The sequence below is a fragment of the Carettochelys insculpta genome, chromosome 15 (genome assembly GCF_033958435.1).
Source record: "Carettochelys insculpta isolate YL-2023 chromosome 15, ASM3395843v1, whole genome shotgun sequence".
NCBI classification, from domain to species: domain Eukaryota; kingdom Metazoa; phylum Chordata; order Testudines; family Carettochelyidae; genus Carettochelys; species Carettochelys insculpta.
The window spans coordinates 25,690,086-25,715,452 of NC_134151.1; the positions used below are offsets into that span (position 1 = coordinate 25,690,086).

A 25,367-nucleotide genomic window follows, 5' to 3' on the forward strand; every position below is an offset into this window, starting at 1 on the left:
CAGAAGCAATTCGGAGTACAAGATATTTCTAAAAATTACTGTTAAACTGCCAAGCAATAAATAAGAATACTGACACCGAATAGACATTGAACTAAAAACACAACACAAACCTCTTCTATGTATAGATTAAAAAGAACTGCAGAACAAGCTGCTATTTCGATGATGCTTCAAATTTTGAGGACTTAAGTAACTAGCAAATAGGGAAATCAGAACCTATTAGCACTATCACCTCGTGTTTAGATATTTATGCTGAATATTTCTATACAGGTTTATAAAATCCATTATGGTAATCAAACTTTTACTAAAACCAGCACAAAGTTGACCTGAGATACTTAGTTCACAAGTTTATTATGAAAAAAACTGCAGTACTTTCCTGCAGTAGCATCATTTTACAGGAAAAAAACAATTCTGTTCAAAATGACTCACTATGCTTGGACAATTACAAGGAAAATGAAGGAGGAAGAATGGGGAGGAAAAATGTGAGTGAGACGAAAATCAATGCAATTAAATTAAACAATATTCCCTGAAAAAAAAAAAAAAAAAAAAAAACCACACAGAACAGATTCAGAACACAAATAGGAGGTGGACTTGGTACTCATTTTAAAAATGTTCATTAAGCTTCATTGATTGTTTGCTGCTATCCTTATCTACAGTCATGCTGAATAAAGCTACAGCTAAATGGAAAGTTAAATGTATTCACGAGGTGTTAATGTCTACATCTTAATATTTGCAGTCTCTCAGAGAAAGCAAAAGTAACTACAAACAGTGCTATGCCAGAAACTGGTTTCTTGACCAACAAGGTTGCTTCAGCATGCAATGAACTGGTTCATTCTAAAGTGGTCACAGTTGTTGACAAGAGGCTGTGTATTTTAATATGGCACATCTTTTGGTCCATGTGAAAAAACAAAGTTTGAATGTTAAATATTTTCTGACACTTTGGAGTTACTGTTGCTCTTCCCATTTCCTTTAGGTCAACATATGGTTCATGGCAATACTGTACAAGTGTAAAATTTTTTTTACAGGAAGTAGTCTGGGGTGCGACGAGTAACATGTGGTTCACCTCTACGCGGTGCTGGATCAAACTGCAAGCTGAAAAAGAATATGTTTTTAATTCAAATTGCTATAGACTTTGTTCACTTGAATGCATACAATTACCAGAAATATCTGGATATAGGGGTATATCAGAGTGGGAAGGGACCTTGAGAAGTTGAATCCAGTCCCCTGCACTCACAATCACGCTAACAGATTTTTTTTAAACCCTTTTTGGCCCAGATCCCTAAATGTTCCCCTCAACGACTGAACTCACAACCCTGAGTTTAGCAGGCCAATGTTCAAACTAGTGAGCTATCCCTCCTGCCATGCATGCCGCTGATTAACTGCTCTCCTCATAAGAATTCTGGACTGGTAGAGTCTCAAAAAAATTGCTTATTTAACTTGTGAAGGTCTTTTGAAGTGCTTTTAAAGGAAAATTACATGCACTTTTCACTATTAAACTAGAGTTGGCACCCATAGCTCAAATCCCCACCCCAGATGTCAATATGACTTAAGACAAGTGAGGAGGGTGGGGGGAAATCAAGATCATCACTAAAATGTGTTCTCTGAAATACTCACAAGCCCAGGTGTGTTTAGGAAGTCAAGGAGGTATCCAGTACGAATGCTACAGAGGTAATTAAGTATGCCACATTTCTAGATTTCTTCCTCATCTTTCATATTCCAAGCATTCTTATAACTATACTTTTAAACCTTCTTTGACTTCTGGACCCTTTCATTTAGGTTCAAAATTCAAAAAATGGCCTACAGATCTCTACTATATACCTCTTAGTTGCCTGAACAGAATTCAACTGTAAATACAGCATAGGAAATGGTGATAACCTGTGGGCTTCTTTGATAAACAACCACTTCTGGATTTTGCCCCATCAATATATACTTTTGCTTGAGCAGGAAACACAAAAAACGCCTTTTCTGGGACCTGAATCTTATTTTTAGAGTCGCCTCTGGCAGAGCCTTTAAATATCCAGTCCATGGGCCCTGGTTCTAAAATCACTGTTGTAACTAAATGCTTCAAATGTGTGAGCCCAGTCAACAGAAATCAAGTGCATGAAAAAGCCTTGAAACCGCTGGTGTGGGCTAAACCTCAAAAGAAATATTTTCTGATTTCTGAACTCAGATCTGAGCTGAGCTTCAAATGACAGTTTTATTGGGAGAAGAGGGGAGAGAAATCACTAAAATTCTAAAAGCCAAGTAAGTTATGCAGTCATGTTATATATTTAGTTAGCTACTGCAATTTAGAATGTTAAATGCAGATTCCAGAAATTACATTTCAGACACGACCGAATTAAACACACTCTGCCACCTTCAAATTAATGTGTGACACTCACATAGCGCTCTCCATTTACACAGCTCTGTAGAACTACTCAAGTTTATTTTTAAGAGAGAGTTTAACTGCAGTTCTGAATTAATTCTACTCAATGTCCAGACCATTCACTATGCCCTTTTTAGATGCATCTGGCATTTAATATTAGCCTTAACAGTTACCACACTCCTTTCACCCAGAGCTGTATAAACTGATCTGTTTTTACAACTGTTTTCTTACCTGTATTGCTTAATGAGACTCTGATCTTTTAATAAATAAATAAATAAATAAATAAATAAATACTTACAAGGAATATTTTAGAGTATCATCAAGTTCCATGATTGCAGCCTGGTTGCCACAACGGTAACAATAGTTTGGAGCACTGAAAATTGTTACTACATTCCGATCATGGCACCAGTTGTAGCCCTAAAGAGGGAAAAAATACAAAATCAAGTGGTAGCATTCAAACATCCAACCCTTTCTCTTGTTGCATGCAGCTGTAAGAAAGTTTGTCAGTCACTCTCAAAGTATGGTTCATCAAACCCTTCTAGATAGTAAATCGAAGGATATTAATACTCCTGGGGGAATTCTGCACCAAAAGAGCAACATGCTGCAAATCTGTTTATTTTGTCTAAATAATGCAATATCATCATATGAGTATCACTTATTCTGTTAAAACAAAAAGCAGTCAAGTAGCACTTTAAAGACTAGAAAAAAAGTTTATTAGGTGAGCTTTCGTGGGACAGACCCACTTCTTCAGACAAGCAAATGATTTTTATTATTAAAATTATTATTTTGTTAATTCACTTAGATTACCATGCAGAAAAAAGTCTAACTTCAACATCTCCTAAATGTATGGAAGTCACAAGTACTTTGGAACCAAGACCCCAAATTCCACTCAATTCTGGATTTTTATATATATTACATTACTTTTTGGGCACATGTAGTGCTTGCATAAGGTTGTCATACACTTATCAATCACCATCCTGCATTTCTTTAAATGGATCAGTAGAATAGATCCTGATCTGTAATATAACCCTACCATGCATTTGTGGCACTGGAAAAAAAAAATGCAAGAAGGCACCTTTCTAGCGGAAGACAATGTCATTTACAGTAAATTCTTTTCATTACTCTGAAAACCTTAACTGAGTGAAATGGGAACAATTAATGAACATTAGTAGTTGTTGTGTTTCTACTCTGCCTCAAGGACAGAGAGCTCTTCACACAGCCCTACACCTTCAAGCCCAGTATGCCAGGTCTACATTATGGGGCAACAGTGATATACTTCAGCTATGCTATTTGCATCTTGCATGCAAGTAAGGTCAGCAGCAGCTGCTCTCCCATCACCACTGGCTACCCTTCTCCTTTTGGGAGCAAGCCTGGAGATCGACTTATGGAGTGTACATCAGACATAAGTTAACAGCTGGTGGGTTGATCACCATAACATCAATCCCCAGATAAGAATAGACACATAGTATCTCTCACTCATTCCCATGCCAGCAGGTGCCAAGTTCCCCCCCAACACCTCTTCCTTCTCCTGACAGCTGCTCCCAGCAGATGCACGAGGCTACTATGGCAGCTGGGTACATATTCCCCACAGATTTTTGTTCCCCATTTTTCCGGATGAGAGTCAAGAAATCTGCTCAAGGTTTGAATTGGGCATCCCACACTGGGTGCAGAATTAGAATGGGATATTGCCCACATTAGCTATCTTGATATTTCTCAGAACAGAGGAGAAATCTCTTCTTCACTATATAACCAGATATTTGTGATTTGAAGAATACAAGAGTTTCACCGATTAAGATCGGAGACTGTTAGCATTAAGTGTGATTATAACCTCAATGAATTTAATCTCAATTAAATAACTCCACTGAAATGAACAGTTATACTGGGTTTATATTGGTATAGCCAAGATCAGAGCCTTGATATAAAGAAGATTTACTGAAACCACTGAACGTTAAGTTTTTTTTGCTTTTGCATATCTCGTGTAACATATGAAACCTACACATATCAGTCTTAGAGTTGTATGGCAAATATTCAAGCACATTTACTAAATCAGTAACGATCGATAATCAGCAATAATATAATTGATATTGTGTGACATTACCCAAACCAGCTAAAAAAAAAAAAAAAATTTTGAAAACTACATCGAATTCTCTTAAGCAAGGCAGATAATTCATATCAGCGAAACATTTGACTTTAGGCAGGTTAACTATTGCACAAAGGCTTACTCATCTTCAGTTTCAGGATGGGGCTTCTAGGTGTCTTTACCTTCTCTTATCAGGTAAGGCAAAAATATTGCCATAGAAGCTTATTATGAAATAGAAGCACTAGGATAAGAAGGTATCTAGGTATGAAATGCTCAAATTAAAATAGCCGCAAAGCAAGCTGCACAAGATTTACCTCCATTACCAGCTGATGTGCTCTTGAAACCAATGTAAGACCATTGGCATGATTAAAAGTTTCTGAAATATCTTGCCCAAATGTATAACCAGCACCACGAGGAGAAATGCCCCAGCCACCACGATCATCTGGATCTGACCATAGCAAATCACACATTGGACCCTGTAACAAATTTTTAAAGCAATGAGTTTTCAACCATATACACCTGTGTGTGTGTGTGTGTCATATCTGACAACTTCAGATTTCATTTAAACTGCATAGCTAACACTTGGGAAATCCTGGCAACTGATGACACCAAATGAAGAGTCCTAATCAGAAATGGAATTGTTCTCAAACGGGACTGGAGAACACAGATTAAAACATTTTTAATCTCCTGCTCTTCAATTTGTTCTTCAAACACTGGGCAAGAGTAAAGTACGTGTACCACAACTTTCCTTTAGACAGTTTCTGGGAAAACTGAGATTGTCACAACACGAATATACACACATTTATAATTAATTTTGTTCTTGATCTATGTTTATATAGACAAGAATATAAAAATATGGTGAAATGGAAAGAGATGTCTCTAGATGCCCCAGTTTGATATTAGATTTATCAATACCTCATGGGGAACTTCTTGCAAGCGATCAAGTGCTCTGATGTGGTCGAGTGTATCTATGGATGGTGAGAGGCCACCATGTAGACAGAAAATCTGGAAGAAGTGTACATTTATTAGAATCAACTTAATTTGCAGGTATTTTCTATTAACAAGTATGCTAGTAAACTGCATAATAGGCAGCAAAACTGCAACAGAGAAATGAGCAATAAGAATAGTCATTCCACGTTTTAAAAGATTTTTAAATACCTGACTAATTTCAACATACCTGGCCATCCACCAGGGCAGTCAGAGGAAGATAGTCAAAAAGGTCTGTGAAGTATTTCCAAACATTTGCATTTCCATATTTCCTTAAACATTCATCATAGAAACCATATACTTGTGTGATCTGTCTGCTTTCGTGGTTCCCCCGAAGAATTGTGATGCGTTCACGGTAACGGACCTACAACATAAAGCATTTATCATCACTAACAAGCGTTAATTCTTCCCTTAAAAAGAATGATTTCAGTCTTCCCACAAGGAGAAGTCAGAACAAAATGGTCAACAGGGCTAGGTTATATTATTCATAAAATGCCCAATGGAAGAAAGTTATGTATACAAGTTCTATTTCTTAATATAAAAATAATCTTCAGAAAGTTAATAGTAAAACTATTTGAACAGAAGATGCATTTATACATACAAGAAAGGCTAGATCTGCCATAGCCTACTATTGACCGAAATTGTGAGCCGAGATAAACTTTGTGGCCCCTACTATTCATGGATTTCACCTAAGCTGTCTCCTATGAGCTGCCTTCTCTTAGTAGCATTCTGTAGTACACTATTATCAAAAGATTTATAACCGACCCTGACTCATTAAGCTTCAGAATATCTTTCAGGCACAACAAAAGGGAGAGAGTCTCAAGTTCTCCCTTCTACCTGTGGACGGACAGTCTCTCCAGCCCTCTTAATTCATCCCTTGGCCTTTTTGCCCAGCAATGCAAGACCCACAATCTTCAGAAAATTGACATTTATAAAACCAACTCTTTCAAAACAAATTACAAGTTGGTCTAGTTAATTAATACAGCATTGATTTGCAAGAAAATATTCTTAGAAATCATAACGTTTGCTGAGGCAGAATAGTCTAGCATGAGCAAAGAACTGGGAGTCAGGAGCTCTGCCCGGGACAAACTGTGGTTTTAAGAAAGTCATTCAGTCACATTATCAGTTGACAGACCTATAAAATAGAGGTAATTGAAGTATTAGCTGTAGATGGTACAAAAAAACTATTATAAAAGATATAGCAAAAAGTTGAGGGGTGGGGAATTACCTTAAGAGCTACAAGCAGTGTAACTGTTTCAACTGAGTAATATCCTCTGTCAACATAGTCCCCCATAAACAAGTAATTTGTATCTGGTGATTTGCCTCCAATTCTGAAGAGTTCCATGAGGTCATGAAATTGTCCGTGGACATCTCCACAGACTGTGACTGGACATCGCACTTCTTGTACATTGGATTCTTTTGTCAAGATTTCTTTAGCCTGGGAAAGAAAAGAAATGGTCTACAAACAGTCATGATATTAAAGCTCTGCTCTACTATTCCCAGTTCTTTTACTGTACGGAAAATCCTGACTTACGTGCAGGCTGCATGCCTGGACAACCATGCGTAAGTCAAATTTCACACAAGTTGGGGGGTTAGAATCCCCACGAGCTCCACCCCCCGCGACACCACCTAGCCAGGGAAAAAGCCTTGCAGCAAAACAGTTGTAAGCTAGCTAGTGGCTGCAGTGCTCTTGCTGGTCAGCTCCAGCCATGCAGTCCCCCAGCGCAGCGCAGCTGCTCCCTAAACTCCCCCAGCTGGGGGTGCCGGACTGGTGGAAGAGCACTGCACCATCTGACAGCCTTACAGCTACTTTGCTGCTGGAGATTCCTACCAGCCACAGTGGCTCCTTTGGTGCTGGAGCGGAGTGCTGCGCTCTGACCAGCTCCAAGCCCCCCCGTTGCTGCCGGGAATTCTCTCGGCCAGGTAGCTCCCTGGAGGGGGGTGGAGCTGCGCTCTGCCTAGCCCCCAATTCCTGTTGCTGCTGGGAACCCCAAAAGTGCATATTCGTGTATATATACAAAATGACGGACATCTAGGGTTTCCCTTTAACAGTCACTTGTTCATTTCAACTCATGTTAATCCAATAAACAGTTAAGTCAAAAAAAATCACAAATCGGAGTTTTACTGTATGCTACCTTCAATTACTCTTGCGCAGTCTTTTCAAGGCTGATCTGACTTACTTCCAGTATTTTGTTAAGTATGTTCTTGCCTTACTCTTTAGTTTAAAAAAAAAAAAAAAAGTCACTGAATTTTTTTTTTTGGGGGCGGGGCAGGAGAAAGGGTTTGAAAACAGACATTAAGCCTGTTACAGTGGACATCTAAAATGATTTGCCAGACTATACTACTGCACCATTTAAAAGCACCACAGTATTACTGCTGCTATTACTGGTCTAGTATCATTGAGTCTGTATTCTATACAACATGCAGTATCATTTAAAATAGGAGATGGCATTCTACCCTTGTTACTTTCAAGTTACTCAATACTGATGAGCTATTTTACAGTGCTAATGTCACTGGTGAATTAACTGATTCGTGTTCGTAACATACCTTAGCCTTCTTGGAATGCTTCAGCAATTTTCAAAATTAGGTTCATTTTAGTACTAACCTAAAAAAAGTGAGAAGGCTGATAGCCTCAAACATTCTTGCAGATTAGACACAACTTGCAAATTTTAAGGGGTTCTATCTTGGTAGCTTTCATTTGAGAAATTGATATGATACGCTTTTGAATCTACCATTTTACTTCTTGAGAAAGCTATCACAGAACTTAGAATAAATTCACTTAACACAAACTAATCATTTTAAAAATATTTAGTCAAAATGGTTCTGCTGTAGCCAAGATTTTCCACAGATCTTCCAATGAAATTAGAAATAATCTAGTTTAATTCCCTCCTATACACTTATGTTGAAGACAAAAATCAAATATTTGAAAAAAATGTGATTCAATTTTACAAATCAGAAAAATGGTTAGACAGACACCTTTCTAAACAAAACCAGGTAACAGTAAAACATTTTCTACTGATCAGCCATGAAATACCTTGTATTAAAATTTCTGATAGTCAGAAGTATCACATCTACATACCACCTATTTGTTTCAGAACTCCTGCATATTCAAGAACAGGTTTTTTTTTTGCACTTAGAAAGATTTCTAAAAAGTCACATAGTAGTCGTGTTAGTCTGTACCCTCACAAACCAAGAAAGGTTAAAAAAAAGCAGTCCTTTAGCATTTTAAAGACTAACAGTGTAATTTATTTAGGTGAAGAGCTTTCCGATTTCAGATTTTTCCAGCTCTGAAGTGGTCTGTCCCACAAAACCTCATCACTTAATAAATAATATTGTTAGTCTTTAAAGTGGTACAGGACTGCTTTTTTTTGTGCGTGCGCTTTGTTTTCTGACTACAAAATGCATTTTGAAGAACAATAGTTTTAAGAAAAAACTTGTGGAAAAAACTAGGATTTATGATAAGGGATTGATGAGGGAAGTTTGTATTTCTATCTGAATTTCCAACTTAAGTCTTGACCTCAAAAGATGATGAAAAGAGATTCCTTGTTATGCGATATCATTGGCTTCATCCCACTCAATCCAGCAAGTATATCACCACAACAATCAAAGAATAAGTTTTCAATTGTATACGTCAGCCTTAATATTTCACAGTAGTCAAGTGTGCCACTGATGGGCAACAGTGTCCATGGGCAGCCTAGAACATCCCACAGAAATGCTACTTATCTCAGTGGATTAGTGCTGATAAATATTGGAGATATACCTATGGCACAGAACTCGGAAGGGACCTTCTGAGGTCATCAGGTCCAGTCCTCTGCACTCACAGCAGGACCAATCACCACTCCTGATCTACCCCCCACCACCAAACTGAGCTATCCTTCCTCCCCCAAATTGTAAATATGTATTTGCCCCAGATCCCTTAACGGCCCCCTCAAGGATTGAGCTCACAACCCTGTGTTTAAGCTGATGAAGTGGGTCTGTCCCACAAAAGCTCATCACCGAATAAATCAGTCCTTAAAGTGCTGCATTTCTACTGCTTTGGTTTGTTGGAGTACAGGGTAAAACAGCGACCTCTCTGTTACTATTCAACCCTTGGTTTAGTAGGCCAATGCTCAAACCACTGAGTTATCTCCCCCCTCTCTAACTTATTAATGCAGTACTGTAGCTGTTGATAAATAATCATCAATGAAGTAACTGACAACAAACAATCTTATTAATCGCTGTTGGATGCTCTGGAAGACACTGAGGCAGCTACTTGGTGTTAATTGCAGTGTTTAGCAGACAAGCAATTTAAGTAAGAAGAGAAAATGCAATCCTTTGCCAATACCAAAACCAAAAATCACTGCCCAACTTTTCTGAGTACCAAAGAAAATAAATATCCTACTCCCTCCATTCAGTATTGTTTTAAATTTTGCAGAAATCCAAATAAATGAACACCCAGTGTTCTGAAACTTTTCAGCTCCCATTGCCAAAGCCTCCAGATTCAAGTGGCCATAAAGAGTCTAGTTATAGACTCTCTGCTTTATCATTTAGATCTAATGATGTGCTCCACAGGACAAAGATTCTTGGCTACAGATCTAACTTTTTTTTTTTTTTTATTAAAGATATGACCCAGAATTCTATTTCCTTCCTGGTTGCACGGGGGGGGGGGGGGGGGGGCAAACCATGTCTTTCCACTGTGGAGATTGCTTAAAAAGAAGTGCATTATTCTGATCTGTGAAGGGAAAAGGATGTTAAATAAAACAAATAAAGGCTTCCTTCCCGCCATCTTCTGTCTTCCCCCCATATTCGCCTTCCCACCACCAAAAATATTACTTGCACAGGAAATAGGAGGAACAGAATGCCATGTCAGTATCACAAGTATTAGGGCTAGCAGTTGTATATTTCATGGAAAATATCAATTCATATGAAAACAAGTAAAATAATCGCACAAAAAAATTAAAGCACTCTACTTGCAATTTTAATCAGATGATCTTGCTGCCAACTGTGATAGTTGTCCCCTTTATCAGTGTAGTATGCACTCCCCCTCCAAATTTAAACTTCTCAAAACCAAGGGGATGTGAACAATATAGAAAGGGGCACTGTTTACAAGCTTAATTAAAAAAATAAAAAAACCTCCCCGATATTTCATCTTAACTTCTGTAGTTCCTATATCTTTGTAATATTTTTTATTTAAGAAGTCAGCCGTCTAGATGCACCCCCTCCAACTAATCAGAAATGCAGTGCTATAATGAACAAAACTATATCTTGCTCTCTAGTTCTAAATATCCAGAAATAAATAGGCACCCAAGAAAAAAAGTCTAACCAGCCGTGCTAATCTACACATAAGCTCTGTTTCAACTCTGTTCATGGACTATTTAATACATAAAATGATCACATTAGTTTGTGCTTTAGTCTATAAACACAGAGCCAAAACCGACTGAGCCTGAAGTGGAGGTGAGCTATAATTTTCTTTTTAGGACCTAACAAAGCTGACAATCTGGACCCTCAGTGTCCAATACATTGGTCACTCGCCACATGTGAGGAATGGGACACCGCGGTGCAGAAAATAAGGTGAGCCACGCTCATGGCATGCCTACAACCTGCTCCACGTACACACACCTCAGCAATTGATGGGACAAATGCATGGCGGCAGCCCCAGCCATACGGATCCTGCAAGGCCAGTTAGTTGCCAGCACAGTGAGAGCATGGAGCGGGTGCCCAGCTCTGAGGGAGGAGGGCGGCCTGTAGTAAATATGCAAGGATGACAACCACAAGTGTGGCTATCCTTGAACTGGTATTGGACTCCACTGATCTAGACCCATGCACGAGCTTAGTTCTCTTTTTAGCATTTCAAAAACCTAACAAAGCTGACATTCTAGACCCACGCACCAACTTTGTCTTATAACAAAGAAGGCCTCTGAAAGCATAGTTAACACATACATTTAAAATTAAAGGAGTACTAGCATTTAAAGTTTAGGGCACCAGAAATATTTACTCGACAATCTTCACTTAATTTACTGTTTATATTAAAAAACAAACACTGATACAAAACATAGCCTCATACACAAAAGTATGTCTACTCTGGACATAGCTATTCGTGGCTCATGTGATTTTAGCTACGCCAACTGCATGGCTAAAATTGACTTTTCAGTCATGACTACATAGCTGTCTTCACAGAAGGTGGTCAATGGGAGCACTCTTCCTGTCCAGCTTCCTTAATCTTCATGGCTCATGAGGTTGATGTTTACCCCACAAAGCACCTTTTTGCACATGTGTGAAATGGTGCCCTGAAAGATCAACTCTGAACAGGTCAATCTTCTGAGGTAATGTAGACGTGGCCCAAGTTTCTGCATCATTTCATAAGTAAATAGCTGGATGGCGACAGATCTGAAGTGCTTCTGGATATTATCCACTCTAGGGGCCGTAGTAACAGAGGTTTAAACAAAGTGGACAAGAGAGGATTAAACTTTAACTAAACTATTAAAGAAACATTTAACTGATCAGACCTCACCTAAACCTGGAAAATAGTTTAATAAAAATGCAGGGTGACATTCCCCAGAATACATAATGCTCATTGAGGGACAGAATTCTCCTTGTCCTTAGAATATGACAAAGTGACATTACAGACTGGATTAATGTCGACATGCTAACATAAAGGAAACCTGGATCAGATGGTGGCATCTACCCATGCTCTGTCCAAGCCATATGGCTGGTGGTGACTACTTACCAGTAGGGTAACTGTAGGATGGAATTCTGGCTTAATTTGGTCATTATTTCAACACAGGACATGGGGGGCGGGGGGGAGAAGAGATGTTATTCAATATTTCAAAGATGCCAGGTGCTAAACATTGTTTTGGATAATATTTAACTCAGTTCTTTACTAGCAAATGTTTAATATTATAAGAAAAGCAGAAGAGGCTCACCTGACTTTTCCAAAGTGACTATACTCACCACACACACAAAAGTTAGGATTAGACTCAGAGAAATTGTCACAATTATAAATTTGAGTACTGAGAATAGAACTTGTTTATGAACAAGTAATATGTTACAATGAAAGAATCAGGTTAAAATGAGCATACTTCCATCAAATCTTGCTAATCTCAGTATCAAAAACATTATCACCATTACATTAAATATCCATTTTCCTGACTAAAGTTAACATAGTAAGGATAAAAAAGCATGAAGGGGTACAAATTTGTCACTAAGTATCTTTACAAATGACTTCAAGTGTAATAAAACATGAGCAATTCTATGCAAAAATAGCACAAATACTATATAAAGAACTTTTCATCCAAGATTAACACTTCAAAGTCACACACCCCTCTTTGTTTGTCCCCTATCTTAGGAGAGAAAAATCACTTTCAAATATTAAAAAAAATCATCCTTAGCCAGCTTTTAAATGACTCATTTGTTGACTCTGAAGAGCATGTATCCATCTTTAATTTCTGTTTTCCAGTTTCAAAGCCAGAGCACAGAGGCACAGATTTCAAGAACCTGAAAAGCATTAAAGATTAAGAGGAACACAGATTTTATGAAAATGTTATGCTGAAGAAAGTCATGTACAGAAGTACACTGCTATAGAAAATATTTGCAGCTTCACTTCTAAACAATTAAGGCAGAGGAATGCAAAATGCAATAGGTAATGCTGTTATTGGAGAACTCCACCCATTTTAATTGGCAGGGCAAGTCAAAAGCTCAAGACATAAGAAGCACTTATCAAATACACTTCAGATTAGTCACACTGACTAAGTTCACCTAAAATGGGCTTCTGTGTTGCCTGCTTGCCCAGCCAGTTTTCGCAAAAGCAATTTTTGACAATAAGCGTAAGAACCCTCAATGTACAAAGGAAAAGACTCATTAGTGGTTTAGTTAAAAATACCAATTTGGCTTCCAGTGTGCTTTAGTATTACAGGAAAATTTAAACATGCTATTTTTAAGGATTAATGCCATCTATGCAGTTTAATGTATTCTCAATAGCTAAGAAGTACTATTCTGTAGCTTTTATTTTGAATGCAGAACACTTTTGCAAAAACAATTTTAAATGACAGTTCAAATATCCTGTTAGACACCTTTTTAAAGGCATACAGCAAATTATGGGTCTACTAACCTTTAGTAATCATTATCAATGGTCTTTCTGGTTTTGAATATGGAACATGGGTCAACTGCACCTGTCACTGCTATTAAAAAGCAGGTATTTTCCACTTAGCTGAGTCACATTTATGCCCAACATTCTTTGGTGCATAAAATTTCCATTTGATGCAACAGAGATGGGTGGGGAAGGATCGTGTATATGAATACATACTGGTACACATTTCTTACAGCTCTCAGATTCTCAGATACAGCCTGGCCAAAGTCCAAAACATCCAGGAACCTCTCTAAAATACATAAGCTGGGGGCACAATGCATTCCAGCTTTGTTCCATTTCCCACCTTCCTATTTTGGGAACACGTGAGTTTAACATAGGTGTACACCAGCCTTACACCAATAAAGCTCCTCCCTATTTGCTGAAAATTTAATCTAGAATCTACTGCTCGAACCTTTTTGCACTTCTAGAACACTTCCATTACACTATTTTTAAAATCATTCCTGCACTTCCTTCTTTGGGTCCTTCCAGGGTTCTCCAGTCAGAAGTGTCAAGACAATGCATTTGATCATTCAGTGTGTGTATATTACTTCACATCAGCAGAAATGTTGCAGAAAAATCAGAATCCCTTCTCTGAGAAGCATAAGAACTAAATGCACAATGTTAATATGAAACAGAATAATGCAGGTACTCTCTTGAACGTTGTAGCATACCCAAACCTAACAATGCAATATAGCACAGTGTACATGACTAAGAACCCAGAGTTAACAAACACCAACTAGAAGCTTGTATGAAGTTTTTTAAATGAAATTTTACTTTCTAATACCTTATTCTGAATAGATCACACCTCTTTTATCAATACCAGACCTGATTTCAAATCAGCATGCATACCCAAACTTTACGCAGGCCTCAGATATTTATGCATACACAAATGCCAAATTGTATATATTAAGCTATCCCCTCTGTAGGCCTGTCTCACATGTAGCAGCATTGTAGCATGTGTGTCTTCTTTCTCCTTTCGGAGACTAAATCTTTGGACTGCTTTTCCTCCTATGGATGTCCCCAGCATGTTAAACTGGTATGCACTGCAAGATGGAGATAGACTTCAGAAGTGATACCCACCCCATAGTCTCTGTTTTCAGCCACTGGCAAAGAGGATGCTCTGACCAGCCTTAAAACACCAACTATTCCCTCAACTCCCTCACCTAGGTCAGGTACACAGGATGTGACTAAAGCTACAATGATCAGCTGAATGGAATGAAGCCTGGTCATGGCTCACCAGATCAGGTCCTAGTACAAGGCCACTCACATTTCTTTTTGCGCAAAGGTTCAGTGTTTTTATGTTTCAGTACCTTAGGAGGAGGAAGAAGGGTCAACAGTGATTTTAAAAGCTGATCTTTTGACTGATATTTAAGTTAGTAAAAAGAACTGCACTTCTATGAAATAATTCATGCCTGGCCCTTCAATACAAGTGCTATGGACACACACAGGTGTGGTCTACACTTCAAGTTTAGGTCAAGCTTAGCTGTATTTTCTTAACAATGAGTCCATACCAATCTGCCAATTCTGCTGACTATAAGGGCTGTTAAGGTCAATTCCGCAATTCCCGAGGTGTAATGCTAAATTGTACTTCACATGATTGACTTTATGGTAGTGGAGACACAGTGCTGTGAAAGTCTGCTTGTTCTTTGCCTCCTGGAGGTGTCCAAATGTGACCACTCTGACCAGTGCTTTCAACTTTGCCCTCAAGGTGCACAGTAAAAGGTCAATGAAAATTTCAATTTCATTTCCTGTTTGTTCAAGCATGGGGAGCAGAGCAGGCATCACACCTCAGCAGCATGTCCGACCATGAATGTCCAGTCACAGAGGAGCTCCAGCATGGAGTGTGCAGAAGATCATGGACCTAACTGAAGGAGATGTTGAGGCTCATGGGGCACCAAACACAGCTATATGATACGCATAGACACAGGAAAGGCCAAAGGAGCACAAAGTCCACCCCCTCCAGGCCACGCTGAACTACACGCCCTCCTCCACATGCAGGGGACGGAGCGGAGGTTATGGAGTCAAGGGCAGCCTTCCACTCAACTCCTAAGGGTGTTACCAGGAACAGGAGGCTGATACTCCCACTTCTAATTGCCGGTTGCCATTACTCATCCCAGAGCTCCTTCTGTCTCTGCTTCCTTGTGTTCCCCAAATAAAAACGCATGATTTCTCAACATGATCTTTATTGCTTTTGTAGCATCGGGTGTAGTGGTGGGGAGTTAGTTTATCTGCCAACTCATGACACAGAGGGCACCTCATTAGGAGAAGCATACAGAATGCATTTCACTGTCTGGTCATTCATAGAAGTTGTTTTCAAAGCCTTTCTGATTAACAGTATCCCTTAATGTGCTCTCCTTACTACCCTGTCTGATTGCTCATAATTAGTAACAATGGTAATGTTCCTTTCAGTGAGGTGTAACCGAGTCAATAACTCTGAAACCTTGCTTTAAAACAGTGGTTCTTAACATTTACTGCAGCCTTCACTCCTCTGGTTCTCAACATATGTTCTCGCATATCAAAAATTAAGTATGTTCTCACACCCCTTATCAAAAAACAAAAACGGAGACAGAAGGCCCTATGCAATTTTAAATCATTAAATATATGTAAAATAGTTTTATGTTATTACTCAACACAAATAGTACAGTAGGCATACAAACATATGCAAGTACTACCCAGAGATGTTGGGGAGTTTTCCTGTGGAAGTAAGCTGTAACTATAACAGACGCGCTAATAGTTAGAGACTAACTGACTTTAAACAAAGCCACTGCGCTGTCACATCATCTGTGCATGCGTCAAGAAATACCCCAAGAAATACACTGTATTTTGTAGCGAGATAATTTCACTACAATTAGCTTAAATACTGTAATATACAAACAAATTTATTTTCAAGTAACTTAAAAATATGTAACGTTAATACATCAGGTTAATAAAACAAAGTAGCTGTACTTATGTGCCTGTGTTTAATTTGTGTTTTCAACAAATTTACCTTCTAAAATAATCTAGTATGTCTCACCCCCAGAAAGGGCATCAGGCACCCCAGGTTAAGAACCATTGCCTTAAAATGTGCTTTTGGCCATTTAATCACTATTCTGCACTCACTAAATCAATATTTGAACTGCAGCTTACTGCAGTCCTGGCTACCTGTGTATTGTCATAAGCCGCAGACCAAGGATAACTATTGGCAGCTCCACATCTCCAATGGTCTGGTCTGGGACAAAAATTCTGCCCTGCAGCAGAGTTCCAAAAGATGTGCACCCTCAGTCTCTTTCCAAACCATTCCACATTGATGTTGGTGAAACAGTCCTTGTGATCTACTAGCAGGGAGCCATGCACTGACACATACACCTAGGGTCACAGGGACATGTCTGTTCCCTCTTCCAGGAGTGGCACAGAGCCAGGGCAGGTAGAAGTCTGTTGCAGTCCTGTTGCACCAGTAGACTTTTAGCTTGCAGAATGTGCTTGGGAGGGAAGAGGATGAGTTGTGGGTGACTCTCCAAGGGGTCCACAGACCTCAGTTTGAGAAATGCTGTCATGAGATAGTAGTCATTGAAAAGTATCAGAGTGTTAATCTGTGTTCGCAAAAACAACAAGAAGCCCTGAGGCACCATACAGACTAACATTTTTTGGAGCATAAGCTTTTGTGAGCAATGAACCAACTTGTAAGATGCATGCAAAAAAATGTGTTACTCTACAAGGTGCCACAGGACTTCATTGTCTTTTCAGTGACTATCAAGATTACAAAGAGCCCTCTAGCACAGTGGTTCTCAACGTGTAGTCTGCAGACCACTAGTGGTCTGCAACCATCCTGAAGATGGGTTGAAGGCTCTGGTCTTCCCCTCCTTCCCCCACAGAAGAAAGCCCACCCTGGCTCTCCCTCTCTGCACCCCGCACCCTTATGATACAGCTGTGTTTGTGTTTTTGTGCTCCACTAGACTAGTATGAATAAGTTAGTATTTCAGTTTAGAGATAAGCAAATTAATTTTGTCATCATGAGTGGTTGGCATGTGGCCAGTAGGCCAAAGTTTGAGAACCACTGCTCTAGACAGAAGCAGGTTCAAACTACAGTGACCCCAGACAATGCCAGATCAGCCTCTTCAATACTGATTAAAAAGTAAGAGTATTTACAGCTGGTGTACAACAGTGATGTCTCAAAGTCTACAACCTGAACTTTCTCAAGAACTCCACAAGTATTTTTGCCCACACTAAAATGATATGCACACCCCATCCCAAGCCATAAAAACTTTTGTTTTAAGTCAACATAATTTGATCCTTATTCAAAAGGAAAGATATATATGAAACATATTGGTATGGAAAGAGAAACTACTTTGCCTTTCACAAAAACAGTTTCTAATGTTTAGTTTCTGTTTCTAATGAGAATGCTTCATCATTCATTACTCCAAGTGATCTTAGGGTAATGCATGTTTCAGCTTCCCTAAAGAGTTACCAACCTGCACATGTATGAGATTTTAATGACAAATGTCAGAAAACCATTCGCATGCTGCACTGCAGTAGACTAGCTTCTGCTAGAGCAAATTATTTTGCTTTTTCTTAATTTTTTCACCTTCAGACATTAATGCACAACTTCAAAGGGAAATAAAATGCAAGAGATAATAAATAAGCTACAACAGCTTCAAAAACTGTCATGAAAATTACTTGTCTAACTACAGAATCTACTTAGCCACTCTTATTTTACTAGAATATCAAATAATTACTTATTCAGGCTAAATACTACATGGCTTTTCTAGACTCATGAAAACCACAAGCCTAGGAATGGACCCCTCTCCCCCCCAAAAAAAAACCAGATTGTAACATCCAAACCTCAAAAAACACATAACTCTACATGAAAAGTAACTTAATGTTATGTAACTGTATAAGTTAATTTGAAGTAAAATTTGGACATTCCACAAAGAGAAACCAATACCCCAAATTAACCCAATTCCCAGCTACACTCCCAATCACACCATAGAGTTAAAAATAAAAAATGAATTCAATGGTAGTCATAAAATCCCAAGTCTAAATTACTTTTATGGGGGAGTGGAAACAGTTACATTACCACCTCAAAATAAAATTTCCATTTCCCCTAATCCTTTCCATTTTGGTGGGCTGTTACAAGAAAAACAAACGTGCATTAACTGTGCCAAAGAGACTTGCATGTTGTTCCCAGGTCCTCCAAACACGGCAGCTATTACAGAATGGGTTTGAAACTAGTAGTGGCATTGTAAGGCAGCAGATACAAATTTGTGACCACAACACTCCCATAGAGGTAGGGTTCAAAGAACCGAACTATGCCAAAGCTCTTTCAAATCCTCTTTTCAGTGGGAAAGCCGAGCAGAGGCATTGAGAGGATAAGCGTGCGGACGACTTAGAAACCCGGTTTCGCCTCCGTCCCCCTACCACAGAGCCAGGGAAAGGACCGAGGCGTTGACACGGCGAGGACGGCTGATGCACACAAGGGTCTCTTCGGCCCGCACAGACCCTGAGAGAGGCGCCATTTTAGGAGGCAGCGAAAACCAGACGAAGGAGTTAGTCACCACGCGAAGCGACAGGGGGCGCGAAGCTGCCCGGGAGGAGGAGACCCCCGGCACGCCGCTGTAGGAGCCGCTATCCCCGAGGGGGCCGACAGCCGCAGTGGCGTTGGAGACAGTCAGGCCCGCCCGGAGAGATGCGGCCGCAGCCATCGCCGCTTCCCTGTCTCTGCCCTGCGCTGCTCTTTGGAAACCAGCATCGCCCCCCACCCCCAGGCGCTTCCCCGGCCGCCTCCTTCTCTTCACCACGGCAGAGGTGCCTCCACCCCCGTCTCTCATCCCCAGCCCGTACTCCCTCCCCCGCGTCCCAGCTCCCCGTACCTTCTCGCAGAGGCTCTTCACCTGCCCCTCGGACAGCTGCTTGCACTCGTTAAGCTGCTCTACCCACTGGTCGAGCTCCTTGGTGAAGACCTTCTCTTCCATGCCGGCCACCCGCCCGCTCACTCCTCCCCGGCTGCTGGTGCTACTGCCGCCGCCGCTGCTACCGCTCGGCTCTGTCGCACCACGCCACCCCCAGAACCCCTACGATCCACTCCAAGCAGCGACCGCGGCCCACTGCACACCCAGGGAAGCGCGGCGGCGGCGGCGGCGGCGGCGGCAGAAGCTCGCAGCTCCTCCGACGAGATTTCAGCTCTCGGCAGTGGCTCCAGCGCGCATTCGTTCTCCGCTCCCGTCCGTGTAATGGCCGCCGCGCCCCGACGTCACTGCCTCCGCTTCCCCTCAGAAGGGGGAAGGGTAATACAGCGCATGCACAGAAGCGGACGAGAGGGCAGCGTACACGTGACGCCTATGACGAGCAGAGAGGCAGCGCATGCGTAATGCTCGTCGGCAGAAGGAACTCGTTTACTTCGCGAACACCGTAGCGGTAAGGTTTCGCGCATGCGTAGTGATCACAGCGGACGAGGAAAGGGCGTATCAGCAGCGGACGGAGCGCAAGGAGGAGAAGACGGCCATCGACGCATGCGCAGCACAAATCACTAAGTAACGGGGGAAGGTGTCGCAAATGAGTGCCTGGAGCCGATCAGAGCATGCGCAATATGCGAGCGCGGGAGGGAGGGTCATATGTGTTCATCCTGGGACTCCAGACTACAGCAGCACTCGATGGAGGTGATTCCTGCTCTGTGTGTTAGTCCCGAGAGACGCCGTGTAGGCTGGGTCAGCCAGTCTCCTACAGCCACTGTAGAGAGCCTCTCCCTGAGCTCCGGACTGGGGCTGCCCCTCAGCCACACCCCTTAGTTCGGTATTCCCCCCTCAACCCCCAGGGATCCTGCCCCCCAGCGCCATTATCCCCCAGAGAACCCTGCCCCCAGGGTCGTCCTCTCCCCTCCCCACCCCACCCCACCCCGAGAGCCCTGCCCCCTATCGCCATCTTCCCTCCACGCCCCCAGAGAGCCCTACCACCAGCGCCATCCTCCCAACACCCTCCGTCCAGAGAGGCTTACCGCCACACATCTCTGTACAGCCTAGTCTCCCCGACACCATCCTCCCGCCCCCGGGCCCCCTCCCTAGAGCATTGGTGCGTAACACCATCTCCCCCCATGCCTCCTCCAGAGAGCCCAGATATGCACATCCAGCTCGCTGGATACTCTTTCCATGTCCGCTCTTGGGAGCCAGCTCTCCACAGGGAGGTGGGTTGATGTCTGCTCCTCATCTCATGGCAGTGAAGCCCTTGTAGGATGGCATTAGTAAGGAGGTTTTCCTGAGCATTATATATTTTATATCTGCTTTTGTAAGCAAGTAGGTCAGGGGTCAGCAACCTTTCCAAGGCAGAGTGCCAAAATTTGACCTTTTGACCTCTGTGTACAGTAACTCCTTACAACATCTTCATTAATAAATTAAGATGCAGAGCTTTACCATTTAGGTGATGGGGTTGGTAGCATTAGCTGGTCTTTTGTTAATCCACACTTGTCGTATGGCTTTGAACAAGCACTTGGCTTCATGGGGGAGGAAGGGTGAGGATGAGCTCCCATCTCATATGCCAATGAAAATCAATTCAAGTGCCACTCTTGGCACCCGTTCCAGGGATTGCCAACCCCTTAAGTAGCTTTTAAGTGAGGTGTAACTTGGGGTAAGTAAGCCAAATCAGACTCCTGAAAGGGGCAGAGTAGTCTTGAACAGCTGAGAGCCACTGAATTAGATTATTAGAACAACCTTTGTAGCTGAGGATGTATGAAATGTCCACAAAGGCTATGGCTGCCGTTTTAGACCTCTTAGGGGGTTGCAAGGTTATTGAGTGAGGGGTTCCAAGCTGTCAGCCTCCACCCCAAGCCCCATCTCACCTCCAGCATTTATAATAATACATGTGTGTCTGTATATATAAATGTTTTACATTTATCAGGTGGGCGTCATTCTCAGAGGCTTGCTGAGTGAAAGGGGTCCCCAGTACAAAAGTTTGAAAATGACTTCTTTAGAGTGATTTAAATGACTTCACAAGTTTCAGTACAAAAGATTGACTACTTCAGTATAGTATTTGAGTCAAACTGAGCCAACTGATTGCTGGACATAGCTTTGCTCAAACTCAGATCACCATTGCCATTAAGTATCAGAAACAGTCTTGTCTTGAAAGTCAAACTCACACTGTAAATATTGGTTGCTCTTCCATTCATATTGCCTAAGAAGAAAATTCAGGTTTTCTATGAAGCAGGCTGTTAGAGGGGTTTGTTTTCTTCATACTTGAACAAAATCAATAACGGGAAAATAAAATAAATGTAGCATTTAAAAGTTACCTGCTTCTCTACTGGGTGATGGCACCCATATTTCAACTTAATTAAACATGACCTATAGTAACACATCCAGGGCTTTAATATTAGAGTTAAGAAAGGCTGTTTCCATTAGTGGTATCAGAGGAATGCCCAAATGCATAACAATTAGTGTTACAAAAGGTATTGTGGTCACGAGTAACCAGCAAGGGTCTGCAAAATGTGAACCAATTGAGCCCATGAGGATAGCATCTTTGAAATCAACAGAAAAATGGATGAAAAAGGCAGCAAATTCTCACTAATGAGCATATTAAAAGGGACAGTATCGGTATGGTTCCCCTCATTATACATTCAAGGCTAAATTATTCCCTGGTAAAATGCCATCATAATCCTAGTTACAATTAAATTATTTTAGGCCTTAGGCCAACAGCTGTTGATAAAAGTAATTAATCTGCTACCACCAGATCCTTCCACAGAACAGTAAGTAGAAATAAGGTCCTACAAAGTATGAAGATTGCATGCAGGAAATGGGGAGCATTAAAGGAGATATTTGCCTTACTCTGAAGTATCAGGCATGGATTGTTATAAGAGGCAAGATTTGATCTGGCTGTTACATTCCTGTGTAAATCCTTTTGTGAGGAATTGAAACGCTTTATAAAGTCAGGCATCTGATGAAGTGGGTCTTGCCCATGAAAGCTTATGCTCCAAAATATCTGTTAGTCTATAGGTGCCACAGGTTATCTTGTTGCTTTTGAAAATACAGATTAACTCGGCTACCTCTCTGATATAAAAAGGAATTACTCTGAAAATAATATGTTTAGGAAACTTTAAAGATGAGCATTGCGATTAATCTGGCCAGAAGCCAAGGAGAAGGTGGCCCCATTCCTGGGTTTTTCAAAAATGTAACAAATGTTGTGCTTGTTTACATTTTTAAACATAAAGCTGAATAGAACAAAATCTAAACAACCCCTGAAACAGACCTCAACACACCCAGGCTGTAGGGTATTTTCTTTATTTTCACAGTTATCTCTATGTTGGCATTTTAGATTTCCTGTAGTTATTGTGTGGAATCCATGTTTGGAACCCTTCATCCTTTTTATGTTTGGTGCTTTTTTGTGTTAAAAGGTGGGAGAAGGCAGGTTATGTGGCTGGTAATCTGCCCAGTTAACAGGAAAGTATATAAACTTGGTTCTCCAGTCACACAAGGCCAAAGCCATTGACTGGATATGGCAAATAAGGGTGACCCCTCCGGGCATTGGCAAGCATGGTCAGTCCTGAAATATGTACCTGTCATTTCTGGCCCAGCTGCCTGTGCAGAGCAGGGTCACCATGGCTACGTCTACACGTGCCCCAAACTTCGAAATGGCCATGCAAATGGCCATTTCGAAGTTTACTAATGAAGCGCTGAAATGCATATTCAGCGCTTCATTAGCATGCGGGCGGCAGCGGCGCTTCGAAATTGATGCGCCTTGCCGCCGCGTGGCGAGTCCAGACGGGGCTCCTTTTCGAAAGGGCCCCGGCTACTTCGAAGTCCCCTTATTCCCATGAGCTCACGGGAATAAGGGGACTTCGAAGTAGGTGGCGTCCTTTCGAAAAGGAGCCCCATCTGGACGCGCCGCGCGGCGGCAAGGCACGTCAATTTCGAAGCGCCGCTGCTGCCCGCATGCTAATGAAGCGCTGAATATGCATTTCAGCACTTCATTAGTAAACTTCGAAATGGCCATTTGCATGGCCATTTCGAAGTTTGGGGCACGTGTAGACACAGCCCATGATGGCAGGGGCTCATTTATCTCAGGTTCTCCACCCCTCCAGGAAAGTCCTGCTTTCTGAGAAGCAGACAGGTACCAGAGTAGGGTTGCTGGGTTAGGATATATACCTGCATGCAAAGACACTCGTCTGTCTCCTGTTCTTTCATCTTCAGCATGCACACTTGGGAAGAATGGAATTGTAAGCCTTACTTGTCCTGAAATGTATCCCATTCTTCTGGCAGAAGCACAGAACCAACATTTTAAAATATAATTTTTGTGTCCTCAATATGAGAAACTGGGGGTCTGAGTTTCAGAAGCATGTAGAACCTACATGTCCAAACATAGTTAGTGCTTTCAACAAGAACTCTTTCAAATTACACACTTCTGTTATTCAGTGCTGCACTCCCTCATCCCCAGGTGTTTTTAGTTCCTCACAAGAAAACAAGGCATAATATGTTCAGTGTTTTCCGCTAATTATTTGCAGAACACTTTGCTGGGTCTGCATATAATAATCATAACATTTATTTTACACATTCAGTCTTCAAAACACTTTGCAAACATTCTCTCATTAATCTTGGAGCAACTCTGAAATGCTTACTTCCCTATGTTACAGGGGAGGAAATGCGTCACACCACTAATTCTCTCAACAAGTGCTTTCCTGGTGCCTGGTCATTTCCAGAAGCTTCTTTTAGACTCTTGGAACATGGGGATTATGGAGATAAACAGGCAGTTGTCATGGAAGTAATATATTACAGGTGTTTATTGCTAAGAACATACATTTGGCACTTCCCACATGCATTGTGCAGACATAAATCCCACAATCTTCCTTGTGCTTTAGGTGGAATCTCTCTCTGTTGTTCTTGCCCACACAACTGTTTCTGGTGCTGAAACAGCCAACTTCAGAAACACAAATGATGTAGGATTTAAATGTATCTAACATTGAGCTAAGTGGCTATGGTCTTCACTTTCTTTAAAGTCACCCTCAAACAAATGTAAAATCTAAATTCTGGCTAGCCCCACATGGGAGGAGAAAATGTCCCAGGAAATGTCCCTGACTAGGATTCCCCCCAGCCAAGATACCAGCCCCAGCACTGGGTGGCCAAAATCGTCCTAATGCCAGGAGGATAGGCAGTGTGGCAAAGCTCCCAGCCTGTCTCTGAGACCACAACAGCGGGCTGGGGGAGGGTGACAGGGGGACTCCAGTGGAGCATAGATGGGGCCAGTTGAGGCAGTTTGGGAAGGCAATGCCTTTCCCTACCTCTGATACCTGCTGCCTGAATCTATAACTGACTTCTTTTCTGTTTCTTGAACCCAAGCAAGGAATGGTAGTTTCCAATCTGAGAATGGTAAACTTTGCTGACTAGCTGAGTTGGTTATATATGACCAGCGGTTCTTTTCAGCCACCCCTTCTTCAGTTATCACCTCGCGTCACAAAACCCCTGTAATAAGGACCACCCCTCTTTGGCCAGATGAAGAATCCCAGCCCACCAAGTTACTCCTAGCTTAGCTAGGGAGCTCAAACCATATCAGGACACATGCATACTGCCTCCCCAGTGTACTCAGTACCCTGCAGCTTCAGAAGCAGGAGTACAGAGGATGGGAATCACACCCGTGTTATTCAGATAATAATGAAATAACCACACAGTCATTAAGCCAGTGTAACTGTTATGCTTTGATTACTCCCGATAATCCCAGGCTGGGGTAATGTTGATTTTGATTTGGAGATATTACAGCTAGGGAAAGAGAAGACCTGGAATTTTGCCCCTAGGCAGGTTCTCCCTTATTTATGTTCACATCCAAAATATAACTCCATTTATGTGCCATTTATCCAGTTCATTTTCTGCTCAGGGGTCTATTCTGCA

The 25,367-nt window shown here is 41.4% G+C and overlaps 1 protein-coding gene across 1 annotated transcript in view; it reads right to left on the reverse strand.

The window, feature by feature from the left end:
* Window positions 1–484: 484 nt before the first annotated feature.
* The window catches only part of LOC142021380 (cyclin-dependent kinase-like 3), a 75,285-nt gene continuing 50,402 nt past the window's right edge, over window positions 485–25,367 (reverse strand). The window contains exons 13-18 of the mRNA XM_075010098.1: window positions 6,658–6,867; window positions 5,620–5,793; window positions 5,358–5,447; window positions 4,757–4,918; window positions 2,661–2,779; window positions 485–1,089 (exon numbers count right to left, since the gene is read on the reverse strand). Coding sequence (XP_074866199.1) covers window positions 1,017–1,089; window positions 2,661–2,779; window positions 4,757–4,918; window positions 5,358–5,447; window positions 5,620–5,793; window positions 6,658–6,867 — 828 coding nt within the window. The 3' untranslated portion in view covers window positions 485–1,016. The remainder of the gene's footprint in view (window positions 1,090–2,660; window positions 2,780–4,756; window positions 4,919–5,357; window positions 5,448–5,619; window positions 5,794–6,657; window positions 6,868–25,367) is intronic.